Source organism: Leptosomus discolor, chromosome 8 (assembly GCF_034619465.1).
Source record: "Leptosomus discolor isolate bLepDis1 chromosome 8, bLepDis1.hap2, whole genome shotgun sequence".
In the NCBI taxonomy this organism is placed as follows: Eukaryota; Metazoa; Chordata; class Aves; order Leptosomiformes; family Leptosomidae; genus Leptosomus; species Leptosomus discolor.
The window spans coordinates 13,984,082-14,005,882 of NC_141398.1; the positions used below are offsets into that span (position 1 = coordinate 13,984,082).

At 37.1% G+C, this 21,801-nt stretch overlaps 1 protein-coding gene across 1 annotated transcript in view; it reads left to right on the forward strand.

Annotated features, from left to right (window-relative positions):
* Positions 1–21,801, forward strand: part of DDC (dopa decarboxylase) — a 49,955-nt gene that overhangs the window by 16,861 nt on the left and 11,293 nt on the right. Inside the window, exons 5-11 of the mRNA XM_009960989.2 lie at positions 905–1,048; positions 9,036–9,102; positions 11,188–11,282; positions 13,119–13,186; positions 16,531–16,607; positions 20,370–20,389; positions 21,123–21,221. Coding sequence (XP_009959291.1) covers positions 905–1,048; positions 9,036–9,102; positions 11,188–11,282; positions 13,119–13,186; positions 16,531–16,607; positions 20,370–20,389; positions 21,123–21,221 — 570 coding nt within the window. The remainder of the gene's footprint in view (positions 1–904; positions 1,049–9,035; positions 9,103–11,187; positions 11,283–13,118; positions 13,187–16,530; positions 16,608–20,369; positions 20,390–21,122; positions 21,222–21,801) is intronic.

Here is a 21,801-nt window from a genome sequence, read left to right on the forward strand (position 1 = left end):
AGCGAGAACCAACAAGGGTAGGATGGAGATTATGAATGAGATTAGTCATGATATGAAATGGTGAGGAATTTTTCTGTTTCAAATTAATGATGATTAATGAAATTGTAGAAGGTGGAGGGTAAACTAGCTTTTTTTGGGTTTAGTCAAGCTCTAAATGAGAGTATTTTGTGGATAAACGTACTTTTTCTGTTAATAAAGTTATTGTATTATACTTCACAAATTTGTAAGAATTTCTTAGTGATATCTTTGTTTTTATTTACTGAGATGCGCTTTATGTTCTAAAAAATATTATCTAAGGGGAATTCGAATAAAGTGGGTTATAAATAAAAATAGCATATTTGGAATGATCCTTAATTGCCTAACAAAATGAATGTATGATTGAACCACAATTTAGTCAGCAGGTAATCTAAAAAAATGGTCATGTAAGAAAACATCTCAGTCTATACCATACCATGATGCATATTTTATTTTAATTCAGCAAATCTGTATGCCATAAAAATATGCTAGCGAGGAGCTGAATCATTCTCAGGCAAGCTGATTATCTGCATGTCTTTTAGTTGATTTAGAGCCAAATCCTGAAGCTCTTATTCAATCCTACCTAACTGTGAGCATGTTAATTAAAGCTCTCACTAAGGTTAATTGAACTCTTGTCTGAATTACACCATAGCAATGGTCTCAAGAATACTTCAGGGTTTCTATTAGTGTCGTGTGTGTGCATATATGTATGTATATATACATATGTATGTGTGTCTGTCTATCTATATGAAAGAGAGAGAGGTATGTATGTGTTATGTACCAGCAACAGTTTATTTGAAAGAAAATATTTCCTTTTTTTAAAATTCAAATTAACTTCTTACACTCCAATAAAAGGTATCTGTCTTAAAACTTGCCCATTTCCTTGTAGGCTCATTCATCAGTGGAAAGGGCTGCATTAATTGCTGGTGTGAAGATGAAAAATGTTTCTTCAGATGATACATTTAGTGTTTGTGGTTCAGCCCTAAAGAAAGTTTTGGATGAAGATAAAGCTTCTGGTCTCATCCCATTCTTTGTGAGTATTGGATTTTAATTAATTAATAGATTTATTGCTTCTGATAAGCTATTTTTGACATAAGTAGATGATCTCATCCCTAACAGAGGGATCGATAGGTAGCCTAGCTAAAATACTAGGACAGGTTCCATGAGTGTTCTTCACACACCTTTCTGTGCAGAAGGAACAACTGATTTGTGCAGTTGCACTTCTCAGCAATAATGATGTTTTAAAAGGACTTAAAGTTATACTAGACTTTGACTATACTATACTAGACTATACTTGAATAAATGGAGGTGAATTTTGTAGTTGCATGTAATCCTGCAGTGTTATAATCTAACACTTGCATTCTGAACTGCGTCTTTTACAACGGTATACCTTTGTTTTTCAGGTTCTAACTTACTTACATGTAAAACAAGGTTAAATGCAATAAATCAAACTATGGTATCTCAAACTTAAGTATTTTCAAGAAATAATAGTTTCCCTTCCTCACTGCTTTAGCGAAGAAATAAACCTCCATAATGTGCCCCAAATATCATCAAGATCAGACATTGTCAGACAGTTGTTTGTGAATATGTGACTTGTCTCTAATAGGTGAGCTGTAAGGAATCCTGCTGTGAAAGCTTTAGGTGTCATCATTTCTTGTTCTCTGTCCACTTTCTTTTCCAGAGATTCCTGCTTCCACAGCAGTCTAGCAAAAGCAAATGTGTCTATGTCTCAGTAGCTAAAGCTCCTAATCTCCCAATTTTTTGACACAGAACAGTGTTAGATTGGATAAAATTCTGAAGTTTGGTTCTACTATGATAAGTACCTGACTGAAAAGAATATTTCCTTATTCATCAGATCTACTCCTCCTGTCAGTTCAGAACAGCAGCTTATTATTTCAAGTTAAAACAAGACTTTACCATTTGGGTTTTTTTCATGGAGTAAGTAATTTCTGTTGTGTTTTTGTACATCATCAACAAAATGCTTTGCTCATTTCCAAGCATTATGCCTCTACAAAACTTGACACAGACCATAGGCTGTGTAGATCTATATTAAGGGGGATAATATGCTACCAAAAATATGTTTTTACTGGCTTCCATTGAACCAAAACTGGAGAAAAAAAAAAGGAAACTGTTTTAGAAACTGAGAACTTTATAAATGGGATTTTTTAGGAGAGTCAAAAATATGTCACGATTTTTTCAGAAAAGTCATGTCTGACTTGGCGGTTGTTTCCATTCTTTCATGTGGTAAACTTTTGAAAGGGTCTAATGTGACTTAAATTTCTATGAACTGTTTCAGAAGAACTGGCAGATAAAGCTTGCTTATAGTCATGGATAAGTGCCAAATGGGACAAAGAAGCTTAAATTTCACCAAGCTCTTTTGAAGATGTAATCTTTTTACTCTTCTTGTTATTAACCTTTAGTGTCTGGTTTTATGCAATATGAGGATGACTAGGGTGAAAAGTGTTTTTCATATAAGCAGAATGCTGCTAATTTCTAGCCTGCCTAGAACTAGTGAGTCCTTGGGATGACCAAGCATGTCCCATGGATTGCTTTCCAATAAAACAAGACTATGACTGAGAAACAAAGCATCTCTAGGGCTTCCAAAATGAACTTGCTTCTGTGGGCTGTACCTATTGAAGTGGAGAAGTGCCATAAGGCATGTGTTATCTCTCTGTTATATGGTACCAGCTCATAATACCTTATATAGGATCCTACTTGTTTATCTCACTGTTAATTTTAAATAACTGCAAGTACAGCACTATATCATAGCTCCATGCACTAACTACAAAGTTAATGGGTTTTTTCCTCATCTCATGTCCATTAACACAAAAAAAAGCAACTTGGCCCTCATAAATATTCATTCCTTATTAATTTTTCTATGTGTAGCAAGAGGAAGCAAAAAAATTCTGATTTATGTATTCAGTGACACCTTTACAAAGGGTGATTTGACTGTTGTTTTTCTTCCTCTGTTTGCTTAGCTGTGCAAAACAGGCTTTCAAAGAGAGCAGAGGCTCAGTCTGAGTTAATATGTCTTGTACCAGGTCTTCCATTTATTTGTATACATAAAACATGTCAGCTTAGATTAAACTAGATCTCATTATCCTGACGGTTGGCCTCTTAACTCAAAAGGTGTGTTAATTCTCTGTCATGCTGAGCAGCAGTTCATGCACTGTATTAGTGCCCTCTTTTCTGGCTTGCAGATTTCAAAAGCCTTTCCATTTCTTTTGTTCTGGAGTAATTTGGTGCTATTTTATTTTGTTCTGGTGACAAAGATATGCACATTGCCAAGGAAACACCTTACGCCACTTTATTCCTTGTCTCTCTGTATTCACTGATCCTTCACTAAGAGGAGTGATTCAACATCAAAGCAAAAAGTTTAACAGAAGAAATTCTGCCTGAAGAGACTTGCAACAGCAGAGAGATCCTTCGTGATGAAGACATCTTGGTTTCATCCAAGCCGATGCAGTCTCCCTTATCAGCAAAAAAAAGTTTTGTAGGGGATTAAAAAGAAAATACAAGCAAATTACAATGCCTTATAGGCATGATTCTCCTCTTATATTTAATGAATAAATGAGGAGTCATTATGCTCAGGTTGACAGAAGTGCTTTGCTTGTAGAGGTCAGTGGAGACTCAGGGGCATGTTTGCGTGATTTGAAACAGGTTCTCTCATTAGAGCAAGCTGGTAATTATAGGTTTGCTTTTCACATACATAGGATTTGGCAGTCAGCCTTTTTTTGGGAGAGGCATTGTCTTTACAAACAAGTCTTTGAATTCCTATCCACCATCAATATCTTTTAGCGCTAGTAATGTGTATGTCATTTTGTTCAGTGAAGGCTGTTGCTAATTAGCATACCTAGACCTCTACTGTTGTTTCCTTCTTTTACTTCTAAGTTCAGACTTCTGTTAATTTTTCTCTTTCAAATTGCTTTTGCAGAAATTAAAACAGAGATATTTTCATATAGTAAAGCAAGCAAGCAAAGGACTTAACTGTGTCAGGTGTTGAGGCACTAAAGTTGCTACAATTTACTGAGGAACAATTTCCAAGCGTGGCTGATATGCAGCCCTTCATCTGGCCACCAGTTAAGGGGGACCTTTAAAGCCTTCCTCAGTTGGGCCATATGCTCCCAGCTTGAGACAGGCCTCTGTGTTGGCTGAACATTGACTAGGATGCTCAAACGTGGAGATCACTAAGTTAAGCACTGCTAAATTCAGATGTAGGTTCCAGTGCACTCAAGCCTATTTCACCTGAATGTGTGTATGTGGCCTGTGAACTTCATGCTGTCTTTCATAAATCAACACTGATCTATTGCAGCTGGGATATATATAGTACAATATACTTCAACAACCTCCTCCAGTATAAAGCTGCTATAACATGATTGCCTTGCTGCTGAACAAAGGCCCAGTGTGAAATAAATCTCTCTGATTCTAGCTGAAATGATTCTTCTGAATTATGATCTGCAGGATATTAAGCAGCAGGTTGTTTGTATCTGGACTCACTCGGGAAACAATAAATCAGTATTAGACTGACAGAGGAGCCATCTTTTCCGTAGAAGTTAACACTGAGATCCTGATGACAGATTTCCATTTGGAAGAAGCATTCTCAGGACATGTACAGATGTCTAGGGTGATGTTTCTTAACCCACAGTTTGTGAATGATTGCTGTTTTGTGAAATACTGAATGGTGGTTTAGTAAAATGTTGCAGTTTTCTTTGAGCCACAGAAAATCTCATGAGTGCAAGTTGGCAAACAACTGACTAGGAAAAAATAAAAACACAAGAACGTTGAAAGTTCTGCCTCATTGTAATTAATTGCAAATGAAAAGCTTTATGGTGAAACTGTGCAAGATGTGTCCACATCTTTTTCAAAAGCTGTAGGAGGTCTTCCAGTTGAAAAGATAGTCATTGCTCTCAGGCATCGTAAAGATTCATGCATGTTTCCTGACATAGCTCTTGATTTCAGGAAAGTAATACATGAGATGACTGATGCAAACATTTTAGCTGCTTTGTATTCGCAACCAGGGCTGAGTCAAATTTGAAGTGCACAACCTGAAAAGGATAAGGCCTGCAGGCTATACTGAGCCATCAGTATAATTTCTGTGATGCAGCCTGTCCCCAGCCTTTTGCACAAATGTGATTTTGCCGGTGTTGTACAGGTTACAAATTGAGTTAGATTCATTGCGTAGTACTGAGGGGGGGTAATGAGAGTCCTGAAAGAGCAGATGCTGTCATTTTAAGTGGTTTCTAAGAATTAAAACAAGTAGCTTTGAGGCTTAGACAGCTGCAGAGAGGACAACAAAATTATTTTACAAGCTGTGGTATACTTTACAGAATAAGCCATTATTTAAACAACTAAGCATATGTTTGAACTCATATAATCTCTCATTGAAGCAACGTACTCCTTGTCCTGATTGGGAGAATACTTTAACTGGAGTGCACACTAATAACTATAATGTGTAACTTTCTATTGTGAAATCTCCATCATTGTCTTAATTGCTGGACTAGCCAAGATAATTTCACTCTAATCTTGTTATAAAGTCCACACCATACGAGCATAAAATATATGTGTAAAAGCAGAGCTAAGGCTATAGTCCATTCTTTATTTGGGTATTTTCTAATCCAATGTGTTAACCCCTATTCTTTACATATATAGAAAAATCAGGATTTTCATCATGGTATCCTCCATTTTTTGTGACCTAATTTGTAGATCTGTAATTCAGCCGAAGATGAAATGCGGGTTTCTCCTGATTGTGGGAATATCTTAGGTAGACAATAACGTGATAAATGTATTTTTGCTCCATACACGCATGCTCTCTTAGTAAAGAAAGGGAGCAAACTTATTCTTTTTTAAAAAATTATCCTGGAATCTTTTTTAAAGCAAACTCCCTCAAAGGATGATTACACTTCCAGAGAAGTCATAAACATACCTCAAGGCACTGTAATTATTCTGTTCTTCTCATGTGTCTCAGGAATATGGGAAGGCCCAGTACAGATAAAGATTAGATTATTTTGAGGGAAAAATGTGTTAGCAGCAAAATTTTCTTAACTATATTTTCGATGTACTTTTCACTGTTAGAACTATATTTGTTTCAGACTCAGGTTCTTAGTAGCTTGATATGGAAAAAGTACTGAATTGTCCCTTTCTTATCTTAACAATAACTATTCCCATAGCCAATATTTTTATTGGTGCCATGGAACATTATTATAGTTATTAATATTGCTGTAATTGTGAAGTTGTGGAGACACGTGTGCTGTCAGGGATGAAATGTTTTCAGGGTTTTATATGACTACTTTTAATCAGGCCTGCCCTATACAAAGGCAGGATATGGCTTCCTCTAAGAGTGTAACATAAATTCATATGAATTGTGTACTATCTGAGTACTTTCCATTAAACAGAAGAATTCAGCTCCCTACAACACTTTAAAATATCTCTGAGGTACATGATACAATATAGATGCAGAAATGTTCAAAAGTGTACTTAAAAGAGAGCTTTTACCTCTCTAGTGATAGATTATTGAATTAGTTTAACATTCTTAGGATGTTTAATTTTAGATTTCTGGCTCTTTGAATACATATCCACCTGCCTTTTTTACTGGATGTTTATGTTTCCCCAGAGGGAAAACCAACTCTTAGTCCTGACGTGTACAGGACCTGCTTGAAGATGTGATTGTAGATGATTTGTAACGGTCTCCAATATCCAATAGCTGGTAGAAGTGAAAAAGTCAATAAAATCTCGAGCTTGAAAGCAGGTGACAACTTATGAATGAGGATGAGTCTTCAAGGGAAGAAATAAAAGTGTAAAATATTGGTAACTGTCAAGCAGTCTGTTTAATTAGAGCAGAAATACTTAGTGCACATGTGTATCACCTTTGAAAAAAGAAGGAAAAAAGACCCTCCTGAAAAAGCTGGCATCGTTTACTTTTGAGTAACAGGGACTCCTAGAATTAATGAGGACTCCTAGAATTAACGAGATATCAGTGAAACGCGGGAGAGACAGCGTGTGAATGTCCAAGCTAGAAGAATAGAAAAGAGTATGTACTTGGCAAGTGAAACATGATATTAGGCTAAAAGAGATTACAGGATTTTGGTAAACAATTTGCTACTGGCATAATAACACAAAATTATTTTTCTCAGAAGCAGAAAGCTTGTTGTGCTAGAGAGAGAGACTAAAGGTTGAAAGCAGACAAGGCCACACCAGGTAACGTAAACGTGAGCAAACTCCGTTACTCACATCTCAATGGCTGTAACGGAACAGGCCAAAAGTCCACCCCATCCCACACACTCAAGCCACCAGCTGCACCTCTCAGCTGGGCTCTGGCAACACGTCCCCCTCCTGCAGCAGCTCTGCAACTAAGGCAGCAATGACAACAACGCATGCTGCTCTACAGTGATGAGATTCTCTAGCATAGCAGGAAGACCTATTGTACTAGACAAACTAAGCAGACAGTTAAGAAATAGAAGATACTACTTGGCATGTTGGATGAGCCAGAGAAGTCCAATGCAGAGAAGGAACCACTGGGAACACGTTCTGATGGTATCACTCCTGCTACAGGGGACAGCAGTGAGCCCAAAGGCCCTGCGTACCTACTCGTTATGGAGCTGTGACACAAAAACGCACCATCTGGAGTTTTAAATTTGAATTGTGTCTGTGTTTTGCTATGACTGTATGTTTGGTTCTTGAAAGGTCTAGTGGATTGACAAGTATCATACAGGTGTTCCTTTGTCTTCTTATAGGTCTTGTCATGAATTCACTGAGGGATATGCACACCTCACCCCTCCACCCCCCCCCCCCCCAATATGGCTAGTTGCAGATATGGAGGGAAAACCAGTGAAAGCCAAAGATAGTGCATTGACAGTGTATGTGGCAGAAAAAGTAACCAGAAGTACAAAAATAAAAAACCAAAATTCTGGATTTGACATATTTATAGTCATCTCCTGACTGTACTATAGTTTCTGTATGACCTTGGATAAATTATTTAATTCCTTTGTACTTCAATATTCTAACTAAAACCAGCATACTATATTTGCCTATTTAAATTGTAAAGTGTCTTTTATTACATGAAAATCCAGTACAAGGCAAAAACAAGACCCAGCCTTTATTAGTGCTTGCAAAAATGAGACAACGTGTTTAAAACATAAGTGTAGCAATGAAAAATAAAATAGTCAATAATATGCACTTGGTAATTGTGGGGTTTTTTTAGTGTTATAATTCTATAATTAATTTTTTAGTTTTATAATTCCAGTAAATTACTATCGCTCATTTTCACCTAGTTCTATTCTCTTTCTACTGTGAAACTTCAGCATTTATATTGCCTCTGCTTTTAGCCCACTGGTCATGCAGCAGGATACAATAAATGAGACATTAACAGAATGAAGGAAGAATGGTTCCAATATTTTAGGATGAATTTGAGAGAAAATGTTTCTCCGGGAAAAAATCTTGCAAACCTGATAGTGAACATATGCTACTAGTGAATAGATCCCAGGCTGCAGATCCATTGAGAACAAACGAGTTACAAGTCTCTGTTACAGCGCTGTGGCTCTTTAATTCAGGCAGTAACATTTTATGATCCATTCTGTCAACAGGAATTCCAGCACCTTTAAGTTGTTCAAGGTCAGAGCTTGCTTATATACCATAAACTGCAAACCATTTTGATCATAATTGTGTGTGTGAGGTTAGTATTGGGCCACATGATCAGCACGTGGAACACATAGAAAATATATAACATATAGCATTAATGTAGCACTGTGACTATATTACATTACTTATCAGTCAATTTTATATTAACATTTGATTTTACGCATCTGTCTCAATGGACACTTATGGGAGCTTTGAAAAGAAAAATTAGATTCTCAAAAGTTCCGCTGAGGGATAGGTATTGGCTAAAATCAATTTATTTTGCCCTCTATCATCTATTCTCTCTATTTATTGTTGTCTTTGCAGACAGTATTTTTTCATTTGATAATTTTCCTTGCTGTTGCGCTTAATTTTTTTTTGCCTTTGTTTTTTTTTTTTTTGCTCTGCAGTTCTGTGCAACACTTGGAACCACGCCTTGCTGCTCCTTTGACAAGCTGTTAGAACTGGGTCCTATTTGTAAGTCTTTGCTGCTACTTTCTAAAATTGCAGATATCAGTTTAAGCCGCGCTGAGTCATTTCCAGGGCATTGTGCAGCGTCAGTGTCCAAATTCAATAAGGCTCCTTACAGATGAGACCTTCAGTTACGGTTTTCCTTCTAATATTACGCCGAGCAGCAAGCTCGCATTCTCAAACTGTTAAAGAGCACAGAGGACGTTGCCTCAGGAGTTTTGGGGAGGCAGGCATATTTTGGAACACTGTCAGTTAAAAATTACTGTAAGTGCTTCAGTTCGTAACATTTTCCTTCTGCCTGCAAGCGCATCCAGAGCAATGGTGAAGATCAGGGAAAAGCTGAACTCTCATTCTCCTCTGCACCAAGTGTTCTGTTTCTGTGCGGTTCTAACAACTATAAAAAGCAGGGAAATAAGCACCAAAAATCCACATATGTTCTCCTTAATCTTTCCTCTCCTTTCCCCCATTTCCTTCCTCTTGCAAGAAAACAGGACGAGTGCCAGGGTGTTTAATACAGTGCCCAAGTCACGGACTCTTCACAAGTATTTCTGTGTTATGCTCTGTTGTGTCAAGCCTTGATCTGCAGCAAGGCTTGGTTGAAAGCACATGCTTGCTGGCTGGTGAAAATGCAACAGTATTCAAGTGGGCATTTAGGACAGGGAATTTATAGCTATAAGCAATTGGCAGCAGCCTTATAGGAACACAGCTAGATTTGATGTTCTACTAATTTATTCAGGTGAGGCCTAAAACATTTGGGGTTAGTGTGGTGGTGACTGGCTCTGAGAAGTTTCTCACCCTTCAGCACAAGCCTGAGAGACTCAGTTTCTCCCAAACCTCCTTTCTAAAAAAGGCTTCTAGTAGTCTTCTTAGCAGCTGGAGATTCTTTTGTTCTTCAGGTTATTCCTATAGACCTGGCCTAATAAAACAGTGACGCCAATACTTTTAGGTATAATGACTAATCATGTGTGTTTCACAAGTTGCTCTCAATGATTTCCTGCTTGTGCAGCAGAGACCAGCAGAAGGATGGTGCACTACTCAAATCATAAGTCTCATGCTAGCTTTTCTGCATGCAGGTGAATTTTCTTCTTAATATACATGAGCAGTAGTCCTATGAAATACAAGCAGTGTCTCACACCAAATATATTTAAAAAGAAATAATCAGTTGAACTTTGAACATGTTTTAAAATAAAGGCCATGGATGTTATGAATAATATTTTATTAGCTTTTTCCAGACATTTATGCAAAAAAGAAAATGTAGTTCACAAGGATACAAATTCCAGCATGAACTTGGTGCCCAACTGCAGATCTGAATGAATATACCTCTGTATGTGGAAATACCCATCACAGTTATTTGGTGACCAGTTTAAAGATGTCATGTGGGCTTCACTCATCAGCTCATAGGCCAGAACTGTTACCATGTGCATTAATACATGTGATCTATGGCACAGCAGATCTATATACAGAGAACACGAGAGGCTCATATGCTAAAATATTTCTGCAGAAACCATTCAGTGACTAATCAAAACTAGCACTTTTGTAACCTTTCAATGCTTGCTCTTGCTTAAGTGTCTCAGTCCTTTAAATAAGTAGTTTGCTGCACATAGTTCAAAAGCATGTGCACACACATCTATCAAGATGTAAAAAATACTCTTTAGAAGCGTATGTTTGTGATTCATGAGTTGAAAGTGGGGGGCACAGCTAAAACTCTAGCTCCTCTTGCTAAAGTAGGTAGTTTTATTACCATAGAAATGATAACTGCATCTATAGATACGTATTTTCACCTATTTTATGACGGTTTTGAAATAAAAATAATTTAGTATTTTATGTTGCTTAATATTAATAAGATAAACCTAGACATGTAAGGACTCTGTTCCAGGAAAAGTGGGAAGGAAGAAGAATACGTTATGTATACATCTTTATGTATTAATGGAAACCCAGATGGTAGAAACATTTAATCTCTTAATTTAATTTTAAATTGGAAAAATAATAACATCAAAGAAAAATCTCTCAGGCACTTGGTTTCATGCAAATTAATAGGGCTTTTTAATCTGTTGTTTAATTTATTTTCCCCTAAATTACTTTTTATTTTAGGCAATAAGGAAAACATCTGGATGCATATTGATGCAGCCTATGCTGGGAGCGCATTCATCTGCCCTGAATTCAGGCATCTTTTAAACGGAGTGGAGGTGAATGAAGTGTTTCTTCTCTAGCAGCCTGCTAAAACCTTGCTCTTCCATAGAGTCTGTGTGTTTCTTATCCGTCCACCATTAATGGTTCTTCTAGAATCTCTAAGTACACTGCACTTCAGTTTGCACTACGAATCCCTGTATATTCTATTACGTTACTTAGTTTATCTAATTTTTACTGCTTTATTCTGAGAGTTAACACAGTATGTAAAAGTTTGTCATTCAGAATAGCAAGAGGTAGTGAATCAATAAAGTAAGTTACAAAACAGAAGAGAAATTTTTCCCGAATATGCAAAAAGGCACATTTATAACATCCTAATTCTACATTACAGAAAAAAAAAAAAAAAGAAAAAAAGTTCAACAAATTAATAAGCTCATTATGTCTGATCTTTTGCTTACACCCTGAAAGTCATAAGAATACTGCCAGTAGCTGTATCTCAAACAGACAGGGTTTAATAACTGAGAGAGCTAAATGAAATATTCCCCTAAAGCATTCCTGTTCCTTTTTTCCCCCCCTCACTGAGCTACTTGGCATTCAGTTGCTTAGATAAGAATACTTCAATTTCCTGCTGCTCCCCTCAGACAGTCAGATAAGTCCTTGTCTTCCACGTCAGTGGAGAAAATATTACTGTTTGGTAAAGCCAGACGTTTAAACACAGCACTGATAGGTAGTGACTAATGAAGAAGAGGAGGGAAAACCCCCTCACAAATAAAGCATTTCTTTCTGTCTTTTTTTTATCAGCAAATGAAGCTTGTTGTAATTTCCTGTAGGGAATATTTTTTAAATTATTCTTATTGGTTCCTGAAGGAAATGAAACAGCATCCCTTGTTTGGACCAGCATTTCTCATAAGAGTAAATATTTAACAACCATGAATAGGTTTCCTACCTCACATAGTACAGGGAGATAGCTAGATAGATGTATAGACAGATAGACAGAGAGACAGACAGATAATCCTCTTTTATGAGAGCAATCATTGATTGTTTACAAGCGACAGGCAAGGTTATGAGAAGCAAATGAGAACAAAAGAGTGCTATATGGAGTAGTCAGACCCTGGTGCTGCCAGGCCCCCATCTCTCTTTTTTAAGGCTGATGGCTTCTGCCTTTGTTAAAACACAAAACACGGACAAAGCCTTACCCACACTATGTCCATCTCACCTACTTGGGTTTCCTCTGATACCACACCTAAACATATGTCAAGTAAAACGGGCCTGTTACATGATTTATATAAATACATATCAGGAATACTTATTCTGTGTTGGGTTTTCTTTTGACTTAGGTGAAAAAATGACTTCTACTAAAAGAAAATACCCTGGCAATAAAAAAAAAGTAATTTCCTGGCCAGTTGTAACTTTCTGAATGAATGTGATATGCAGATTCTGAACGAAATATGTAATTTGTCTCTATATATGAATTTTGCGTGTATATGTTTAATATTCTTGGAAATAGAAAGCTTAGTGTATTGTTATTGGAAAATGGGATATGAACCACAGTGGATCTTCCTGATTATGCAGATTTTTTCTTTAGTTTACACTGAGATACATACTTTTCCACAACATGTGTATCTAAAAACTATAATTGTTAGCAAATGCTCAAAATGTTGATAGTACCAATAGCCTAGCTGCACACCTAACCTGAGTTCCATCACCAGAATAAATGAACATTTAACTACAGTAGTTATTAAGTAAGGTGACATCAGTATGAACATTATCTATAAAGACCCAATTCAGGAATTCATTCGTAGTTGAGATGTACTTGGACAATTTGATAAAGTTGTATCATTAGCACATGGATATCTTTCTATTTCATGATGCTCTTTTTATTTATCCACTCTCAGTTTGCTGACTCATTTAACTTCAATCCTCACAAATGGCTCCTAGTGAATTTTGACTGCTCTGCTATGTGGTAAGTATTACAGTAAAAGGAAACATTAACAGAGGCAAAAATCACATGTAAAATTGGTCTGCCTTTCTAGCAGTAGGCATTTATTTACATTTCTCTATTGAAATGAGGAGTTCTGGATAGCTTTAACTCTTGTAAATTATTTACAGAATTCACTCATTCATTTAATCCAACTTTTAAATTGGATTTAGAAATAGGCCTGAGCTCTGCATTATGTTCCAGAGAGAGAGAGAAATCCTGAAAAGTCTGCAGATTCATACTTGCTCCATTTTGGGGCTATGTAAAACATAAATGAAAACTTCAGTTAAAGATGTTAATGCAATGAACAGCATGCTAAACTGAGCTTTTTCTTCTTTTCCATAAAATTTCTTTTTTGTTTGAGCCTTGATTCTTTCAGAAGTCTTTCTAAAAATGCTTGGGATTTGGCTGCTGAAAAGCAGCTGATTTCAAAAAGGACTATTTATGCAATTTTGTACTGATTTTCAATTTCCCCAGATGACAGCAGAGACTTATCAACTGCAACACTACCTGAAAAGGTGAAATGTAATAATAAAGGATGAAGGAGCCTGGTGAGAAAAAGTAACTGTGAAGGATACCTAGCCTGCTTAGGATCCATGGGAAGTATTAACCATGCTGTTGTAATAATACAGAAAGACTCCAATAAACAGAGAACACCATTTCAGAATCAAATTAAGCTGAGTTCCATTGTTGGACAGGCTTCTACATCACCCAGGCTCCTCAGCACTTTCCCCAATAAACACTCCCATTTCTTTTCTCTGCAAGTTCATTAAGATAATCTAGCCATTAGATCTGTAATGTAATGATTTAACTACTCAGTGCAATATGTAGCACTGATGTCATTTGGGATTTGGATGCGATTTCGTTATAAACATTTTGTAAGGTATTCTCAGAATTCTTGATGTACAGAAAAAAGCAGTCAATTTCCTATAAAAAGGAATTTAATATAGCCACTCCAAGAGGGGTATATCTTCCATATTCAAATGTTGAGGTCCTTTAGAGACTCTGCCTTGAAACTACCAGTCAGTTTTGCCTGACTTTTTTGATTGGTACTCTGGAATATTATAAAATAGGAAGTGTGTTCTTTCAGAGAGATGAAAATAAGAATCTTGCAGTCTTGGTATTTTTGCTTTTCTGTAACTCTCTTCAGTGTTTAAGCATTAACTTTTGGTTGGGAAGATTGCTTTAGTGCTTGCAGGGCAGGAAGGTGCTTACAGCAAATGCTTATCTATAGATGGAAGTGAAATTCTCCTGTTGGTTTATAGTATGAAGACACTTTTTTGGTTATTGTATCTGTCATTTAAAATGGACAGAATAGACTGAGGCTGTTAAAAACTGCAGATGTGCAATCCAAGTAAGTCGCTTTTTACAGATTTTCACTACTTTATTCACCAGAACTTGCGTTATGCTTTTTATATCATAAGTACTTAATATGTGAATCTGTGCCACTCAAGCTAGGTCTTAGTAGGTCTATTAGCATAACATTAAGCCTTAAAAAAATTGTAGTTTATCAATGACATTGTTGAAATATATATTCACCATCCTTCAGTCAAGCATGGATGTTTGCAAAGAAAGTTAAGGACACCACTTCTGTTCATTACCAGACCACACAAGCACTTACTGCAACAAAGTTTAAATACATAGGGTGAAATCTAGACCTGTGTACAGAGGTGCAACTCAACTGCTTCATATACATTGATGCCCGGGCTTTGGATCTATTTGAGTAATCCTTTTAGATAGTTTTTCATGGTTGCCAGATTAAGACCCGTGAAGTCCCCAGATGGAACAGACACCATCTCTTAAAACTGGTAACATCACCAAGGAAGTACAAGATGACAGCATTTTTATATCTTCTAAGCCAGATGGACCTGCAGAATAGTTATCTGTTCCATTGTTTAGCACTGCATATTACAGGAGAAGAAATGAAGCTCTCACAAGATAACTAAGGACGCTGCTTGTAACTTGGGTTAGTTGTGTACAGAGTGAGCTACTGACACACGAATATACCAAAGTAATCAAACATATCAAATAAACTACAGTAGAACAACTTAGGGTTTGTAAAAATATTTACCCTAATTAAAACTCCTTTCAGTTAATAGTTTCTTCCTTCTGTCCACAGGACATTTCCAGCACACAAATAGGTTATTAATTGTTTTTATTGAGAACATTCTATCTTTTACTGTTTTTCATGTGCATAAGCTTATTTATCTTCAGCTATGCACTTTCCATACGTGAAGGCAAGTACGTAACTGTTAGCCTTCGTACTTTCCTGATGGGGGATGAGAGTGGGAGGCTGTGTGTTTATACATGCACACCGAAATACTAGAAATCAGATTTTTACTTAGAAATTTACAATTTTACATTACATCCTTACAAACCAGAAAAAAACAGATGCACAGAAAATCATTAAAGTTTGGGGTTTTGTCGTTTAAAGTGTCCCTGTGTTGACAAAATTATTGCTTACTATATATATATATACACATATATAATATATATAGCCCTAATATAACAGTGTAGCCGTCTTTCCCTTTTTTCATTTCTGGTTTCTTCTTCTTCTGCCTCTCTAAACCCCAGCATTTGCAGAGGTGAGTCAGTCTTACACATAGAGTGAAGCATAAACCAGGAAAATGTTGTTATTACCCCCTGGCAAAACACAGCTTATTCTCTCTGAAAGGGACACATTGGCTTTTGAACCTCAGTCCAGTGACACCGCCCACTAGCTGGCAACAGTAAGGTGTGCTGCTCAGTTTTACATTGTGCTCTAGTGCGTCTGCCAGTAATTGGATGTTGGATCCAGCTAAGGGCAGGGTGGGGCAAGAGGGAAGCCTGAGTGTGGACCAGGTGGCTCGTCCCTACCAGTGGCGGCTGCTGCCACCGCTGCAGCATGGAGAGACAGGGGCCAGCATCCGCAACACCTCGCCGCGGCTGTGCACCGTGTCTAGGAAGGCACAGCTCTTCCCACAGAGCTTTGTGCTGCAGTAATTTCAAGGCAACTTCTGTTGACTGCAAACATTAACATTGCTTCAGCTAGTCTCACATTCTGGTGTGAGTGTCTATCACCATAAAAAGATCCTCTGTGTCTGTTTCTTGTCTGTTTTTAAATATGCAGTCGTGCAGTCATGTTGCCCGTTCCTGCTGAGCCTTACACTTAACTACTTGTAAGTACAGTACTGATATGGCTGTGAAAAAGCACTGAAAATGGCACAGGCTGTGCTCAGGAAATACGCCAGTTTAAACACATTCAACTTGCCTTCACTTCTTGTGGAAATTTAATCCCTTACATTTTAATTCTTAAATTTCTCAATTTGATTTCTTTCTTTTTTATACAGGGTGAAAAAAAGATCAGATTTGACAAGTGCCTTTAAATTAGAACCTCTTTACCTGCAGCATCACCATCAGGAGTCTGGTAATTTTATAATTAAATTAGATTATTTTTATTTTGTTTGTACACTGATATTTAATGGAAAATAGGACTTAAGATGAAAACTGAAATTCTTAAAACTACCTAAGTTTCCATTTTCAGAGTGCCCTAGGGAGTTAAGCGTATTCAAGTGCAAACACATGTCTAGTGAGATTTTAGTTAGTATAAAAAGCAATTGAGGGAAAGCCATTTTATAAAGCATTTAATACTTTTGTGTTCTGATTTCTCCAGCTCCCGACTTACCACTGACTTTAGGAGTCCTGATAAAATTCTTAGTGATCTTTTGGCAGTCAGATAAACCTATTACTGGGTGCCGTGTATCGAGTCCCTTAATCTGCCTTCCCCAACATATATTTCTCCAGAATGGTTTCAAGATCTGATCTGTTTTTAAAGTTTCTAAAGTCTATGACCTTTTTTTCATGCAAGCTCTGATTCAAATTTAAAAAAAACCATGTCAGGAGCAAAGATTCCCTGACACCACAAAGGAGGAGTAAGCTGTGTTTGATACCTGTGCTCTATTTCAAGTGATAGCTATCTGGGACATTATCCTGTTGCTCTCATGTTCCTACACTGATTGTAGAGAAGGCGGGAGGTGCAGACTATCAGTCTTGTACAAAATGCTCACGAAAGCTCTTCACAAAGTGCTTACCAAGAACTTACGAATCTTAGGCCCTGTACAAAGCTCCTTAATGGATTAGCGCTGCTCCTCGCACATACCTAGCAACCGCAGAGCGGAATTTGCCATCCTGAAGCCCATTTTTACACATTTGGTTATTAACTGATTAATTGTGAAGAAGGTCACAGCAGTGCAGTGTCAACAGGTGGTGCAAGTTCCCTCATAGCTTTCTCAAGAGGATGAATCACATGTGGATGTTCTTATCATTTACTCTTATCTCACATTTTTCCTGGAATTGCTGGTGCTGGTCTGTGTTCAGAAGTGTATCCTGAGTATTTTTATCTTCTTTCTGTTATGGCTATGAACTCATTGACGTTTAAATAAATATCATCCAGAGTTCCACCATTCACTAGAAGGCCCTAGGAAAAATGGATTCCTGTGCCTTAATCCTGAACTGGCAGAAATTTTGCATTTTATTCCTTTTCTACACTTCCAAGAAATGCAAACATAGAACAGTGCAATAAACAAGAAAATGCAGTAACTCTGGAGCTGAGGTGCCAAAGGCTAGAATTGTTAAGAATAAAATGTATACTGTTTTTTTGCCCTTTTTTAAATGAAAAGTTATAGCAAATATACTTAAGTCAGTAGCTTTTATTTCACATACATGAAAAATATTTCTCTTCAGGAGAAAAAAATCCAACCTTAACTAATGTGAGAATATGTTCTTGTGACAAGTGGCAGTCCTGATACAAGAACTGTAGGTCTTCCCCAGGTTAAATAACACCAGAAGAAGATCAAACCTTTCTTAAAACTAGGTGCTTTCAGTGAGGCCACCTAGTTGACTTGAAAACTTGTAACTCCTCAGTTGGATAAGAAGTTGTTCAGCCTTCGTCTTGACTTCAGAAGCTGTGATAGCATGGTACGCGGTCTGGACATGGTGATTTAAAGAGATCAGCTTATTACTAGCAGTCTGGTGACACTAAATTTTTCTACGCTCTGTTCCTGTTTGATATCAATTTTCGAAAGAGCTGGACAACACTTTCAGATGCAAATGCCTCTAGTTAAACTGTTAAATCCAATCCACACTTACGCCTTCAATAAACTTAGTGAAACTTGCCAAGGTGCTAGGCTGTTACAGTCCCTGTTAATCCCTGCGTGATTTATGGGATGTCGACATTCCTGGAAATATGACTTGTCTAATGGAGGGTCTTATTTTCTGAGTATGTCTCAGGTCTGAGGATTCCCATCATGGTTTACAAGGCAAATGAAGTAGCATTTTTGAATTCGCTCATCTCTCACTTGAGAATTTAAATGAGCGGAAAAATATCTCTATCTGTGAGCAATTACTCTTAATAACCATATGGCAATTACGTGTGCCCCCAAGGGGAAAGTCTTTATTTTGTCATTAATTATAATTTTATGTGATTTTCATCATCACACCAGGAAGATTATACTAGCTTGCCTGGCAACCCAGGATATAGGTCAAATCCTAATGGCAGTGTTAGAAGAATGCAGCTTTATACTCTATTGTGAACACCACATATGCTCCCACAATGCAATTCCTCCTGGTTAAATACAGATGTAAGACTAAGGCTTGTAATCAAAGACTAATCATTGATTCATTCTGCTTCACAGCTTGTGAAAGGCGTTGTTGTGGATCATTAGACATAGCCCCGTACGGGAGCGTAGGATTATTTATCTATCACCAGTTGCTTTACTCCTTTGCTACCAGTCTTGCAGCTATCAGACAAAAATGGCTGCCACACTGCAGAATATGAGTGTTATGAAATTACCTCGTTAACCGAGCTGAGGCAAGCATGTTCATTTCCTGAAATCCAGGAACACGTTAATGATTGTTGGTTCTTTTGTGGTTTTTATTCACCTGGAAAATAACCCAGTAGCAGGTCAAAGAATGAAATGGCTGTATGTTGCAGGGAGGAAGGACTATGGTTTTTTGCTATGTTGTGGCTGTGTAGTTGTGAGAACATTGGCAAGAGGGCTTGTAACACAAGAAATACAGTCTTTTTTTTTTTAAGTCCTAGAAAATATAAAGGCTGAGAATTATGTAAATGGCATAGGCTGGTCAAGTTCAGGAGCTACAGTTCTGTATAGCACTTTGTTCTATATAGTTCACAATTCCAGGGGCACTTAGACAGCACTTTCCCATGGAATTGAAGTACATACTTTCCTATGAAGCTAGTACTTCACTGCAGAGTAATAAAGCAGAATAAGAAAGCTAAACAGATGCTTCCACATTTTCCTAAAGAAGTACTTTAAATTTTACGTCGGTTTCATTTCTATCACTGCCTTACTGCAAGTAATCCACTTTTATGTTACAGTTCCCTTTACTATGAAATCAGTTTAATTACCTGATTCAAAGAAAAGGTAGATGCATCTTGACTCAGTGTGTGTATATAAAAGACAACTAATAACGCTCTCTATGTGTCCCTTGACTGCTTTGTGGCGTGGTCAATCTGTGTTTGTAAGGGGCTTATGCTACATGAAATGAAATAAGAAGCTATTAAAAAAAGCAGAATACTATTCTCCAAGCAGGAAGAGGTCAATTCTGAGTCAAATTTTCCAGTCACTTATTAGACATGCTTAAGAGTTAGCAACAAATATATGAATGAGTATAAAAGGTAGTTAGAAGTGAATTATTTTAAAAAGTGTTACCAGTTCACTAGGGCAAAGGTGGTGACAATTCATAGCAGAGAATGAGTCATTGAGTTTGGGGATTCTGTAAACAGTCTAAACCAAAATTAATAATAGCCATTTTATCTACTACTTCTTTTCCTTACAAGAAGAAAATAAACATACTATTTAGTCCCTCATCTCCACAGTATCTGCAGTATAGCAGAAAAGAAAATTGTGTTTCTTCTCCTGTAAACTGTTTAATTTGCTAGTGGTATATTCTACCTAGCTAAGGAATGAAGCTTATTACAATCACCTTCATTTAGCATGCTGCCAAGTATCCTACTGGATATTTAGTGGTCCTGTTGACACTGATGATGCTGAAGTTTGTAGCAAACATACAGGAGAGCTGAGATATGGCTTTTTCGATAACATTAGAATGACTGAAGTCTTTGGCTGTTGCGATGAAGTAATGTGAACATTTTTTTTTTAACTTACAGGCCTTGTAACAGATTATCGGGTAAGTACAGCATCAATGTAATAACTAATACCATTACTTGTATATACTGATATTTTCAGGACTTTTAATTTTCCATTACTATCATAATCCTCAAAACTTTATGTTTCTTTCCAGGAAGAATGCAGCTTGATACATTTTTAACATTCCTCAAGCTGAAATTTTAAACTCTGTTCTTTCAGAAGAAATTGTTTAAAGGCAGAAATTGTCTTGCATGTGCAATATCTCAAGGTTTAGGCAGTAGAAAGAAATGTCACTAAGATTTCTTTTCCCTTAACATAGTGAATTAAAAAAAAACCCCAACAACGTATGTGTTTTAATCTTTAACCAGTGGAAACACTGTTGTTTTGAAATGGAAAATAGGATTGCCATTGTAGATGATAGCCCACAACTGTAAACAAGCTAATGTACATGAGCTTCTAAGATACTTATTTTTCTAAAGCCTTTGAGGAGAATTCAAGAGGCACAAAGAAAATTTTATTTGCCTTGTGACTCTTCCATTCAGACATCAACCTCCTTTTCCAATTTTAATTTGAAAATTTTCAGTATTAAACAGTCACACCAGGGCATTAACCAGGAATAGACATTTCTACAATTATTTGACCACCTCTGGTAACTGCCTGTAGGATGTGGCAATGCCGTACGCTTCCAAATGATGGCAGAATGTACAATTTCTGCCGTATCTCTGCAACGGTGACTTCTAATGTGGGTGCCCTCCCTTCTCCCTGGCTTGCAGCACTGGCAAATCCCGCTGGGCAGGAGGTTCCGCTCCCTGAAGCTCTGGTTTGTGCTGAGGATGTACGGAGTCACGGGACTGCAGGAGCACATCCGCAAGGTGACTGGAATTTGCTTTCTTGGGTAACGCGTGGTGGGATGGCAGGGGAAAATGAGCTGGCCTTCCATGACTTCTGTACACATCGGAAAGCACAGGCAACAGCGTTTAGACAGCGCAGTTCAATAGGGGTGCTGCTTGTCTGCCCCATGTGGTGTCACAATTTCATATCACAGCAGGATCAAAACTGTCATCTGTTTTGTGTTAACCTTTAGGGAAGACAAGTCTAGGAATTTGGAATTTCTACAATGTGGACCATAGTTCCCTCTCAAATTAAGCAGAGCACATCCATGGTTTTATTGCGGAAGAATATGTTTATTCATTACTTCTTTAATTTATTGATGTGCATGCATTGATAGCGTGTTTAGATTATGATTAGGGGATACGGTAACTTATTGGGCATGTCTGCGTCTGCTGCTTCTTTGTTTCTTGTTTTAAATACATATTTTTTTTAAAAAAAATGTGTACAATTTACAGTTTGTTAACATTATGAATAATGTTTATTCTTGAAGTAAAAAGAAGGGTTTTTTAATCACTAAAAAACACATCTGGAGGCAGTCTAACTTAAATATATATACTTCCT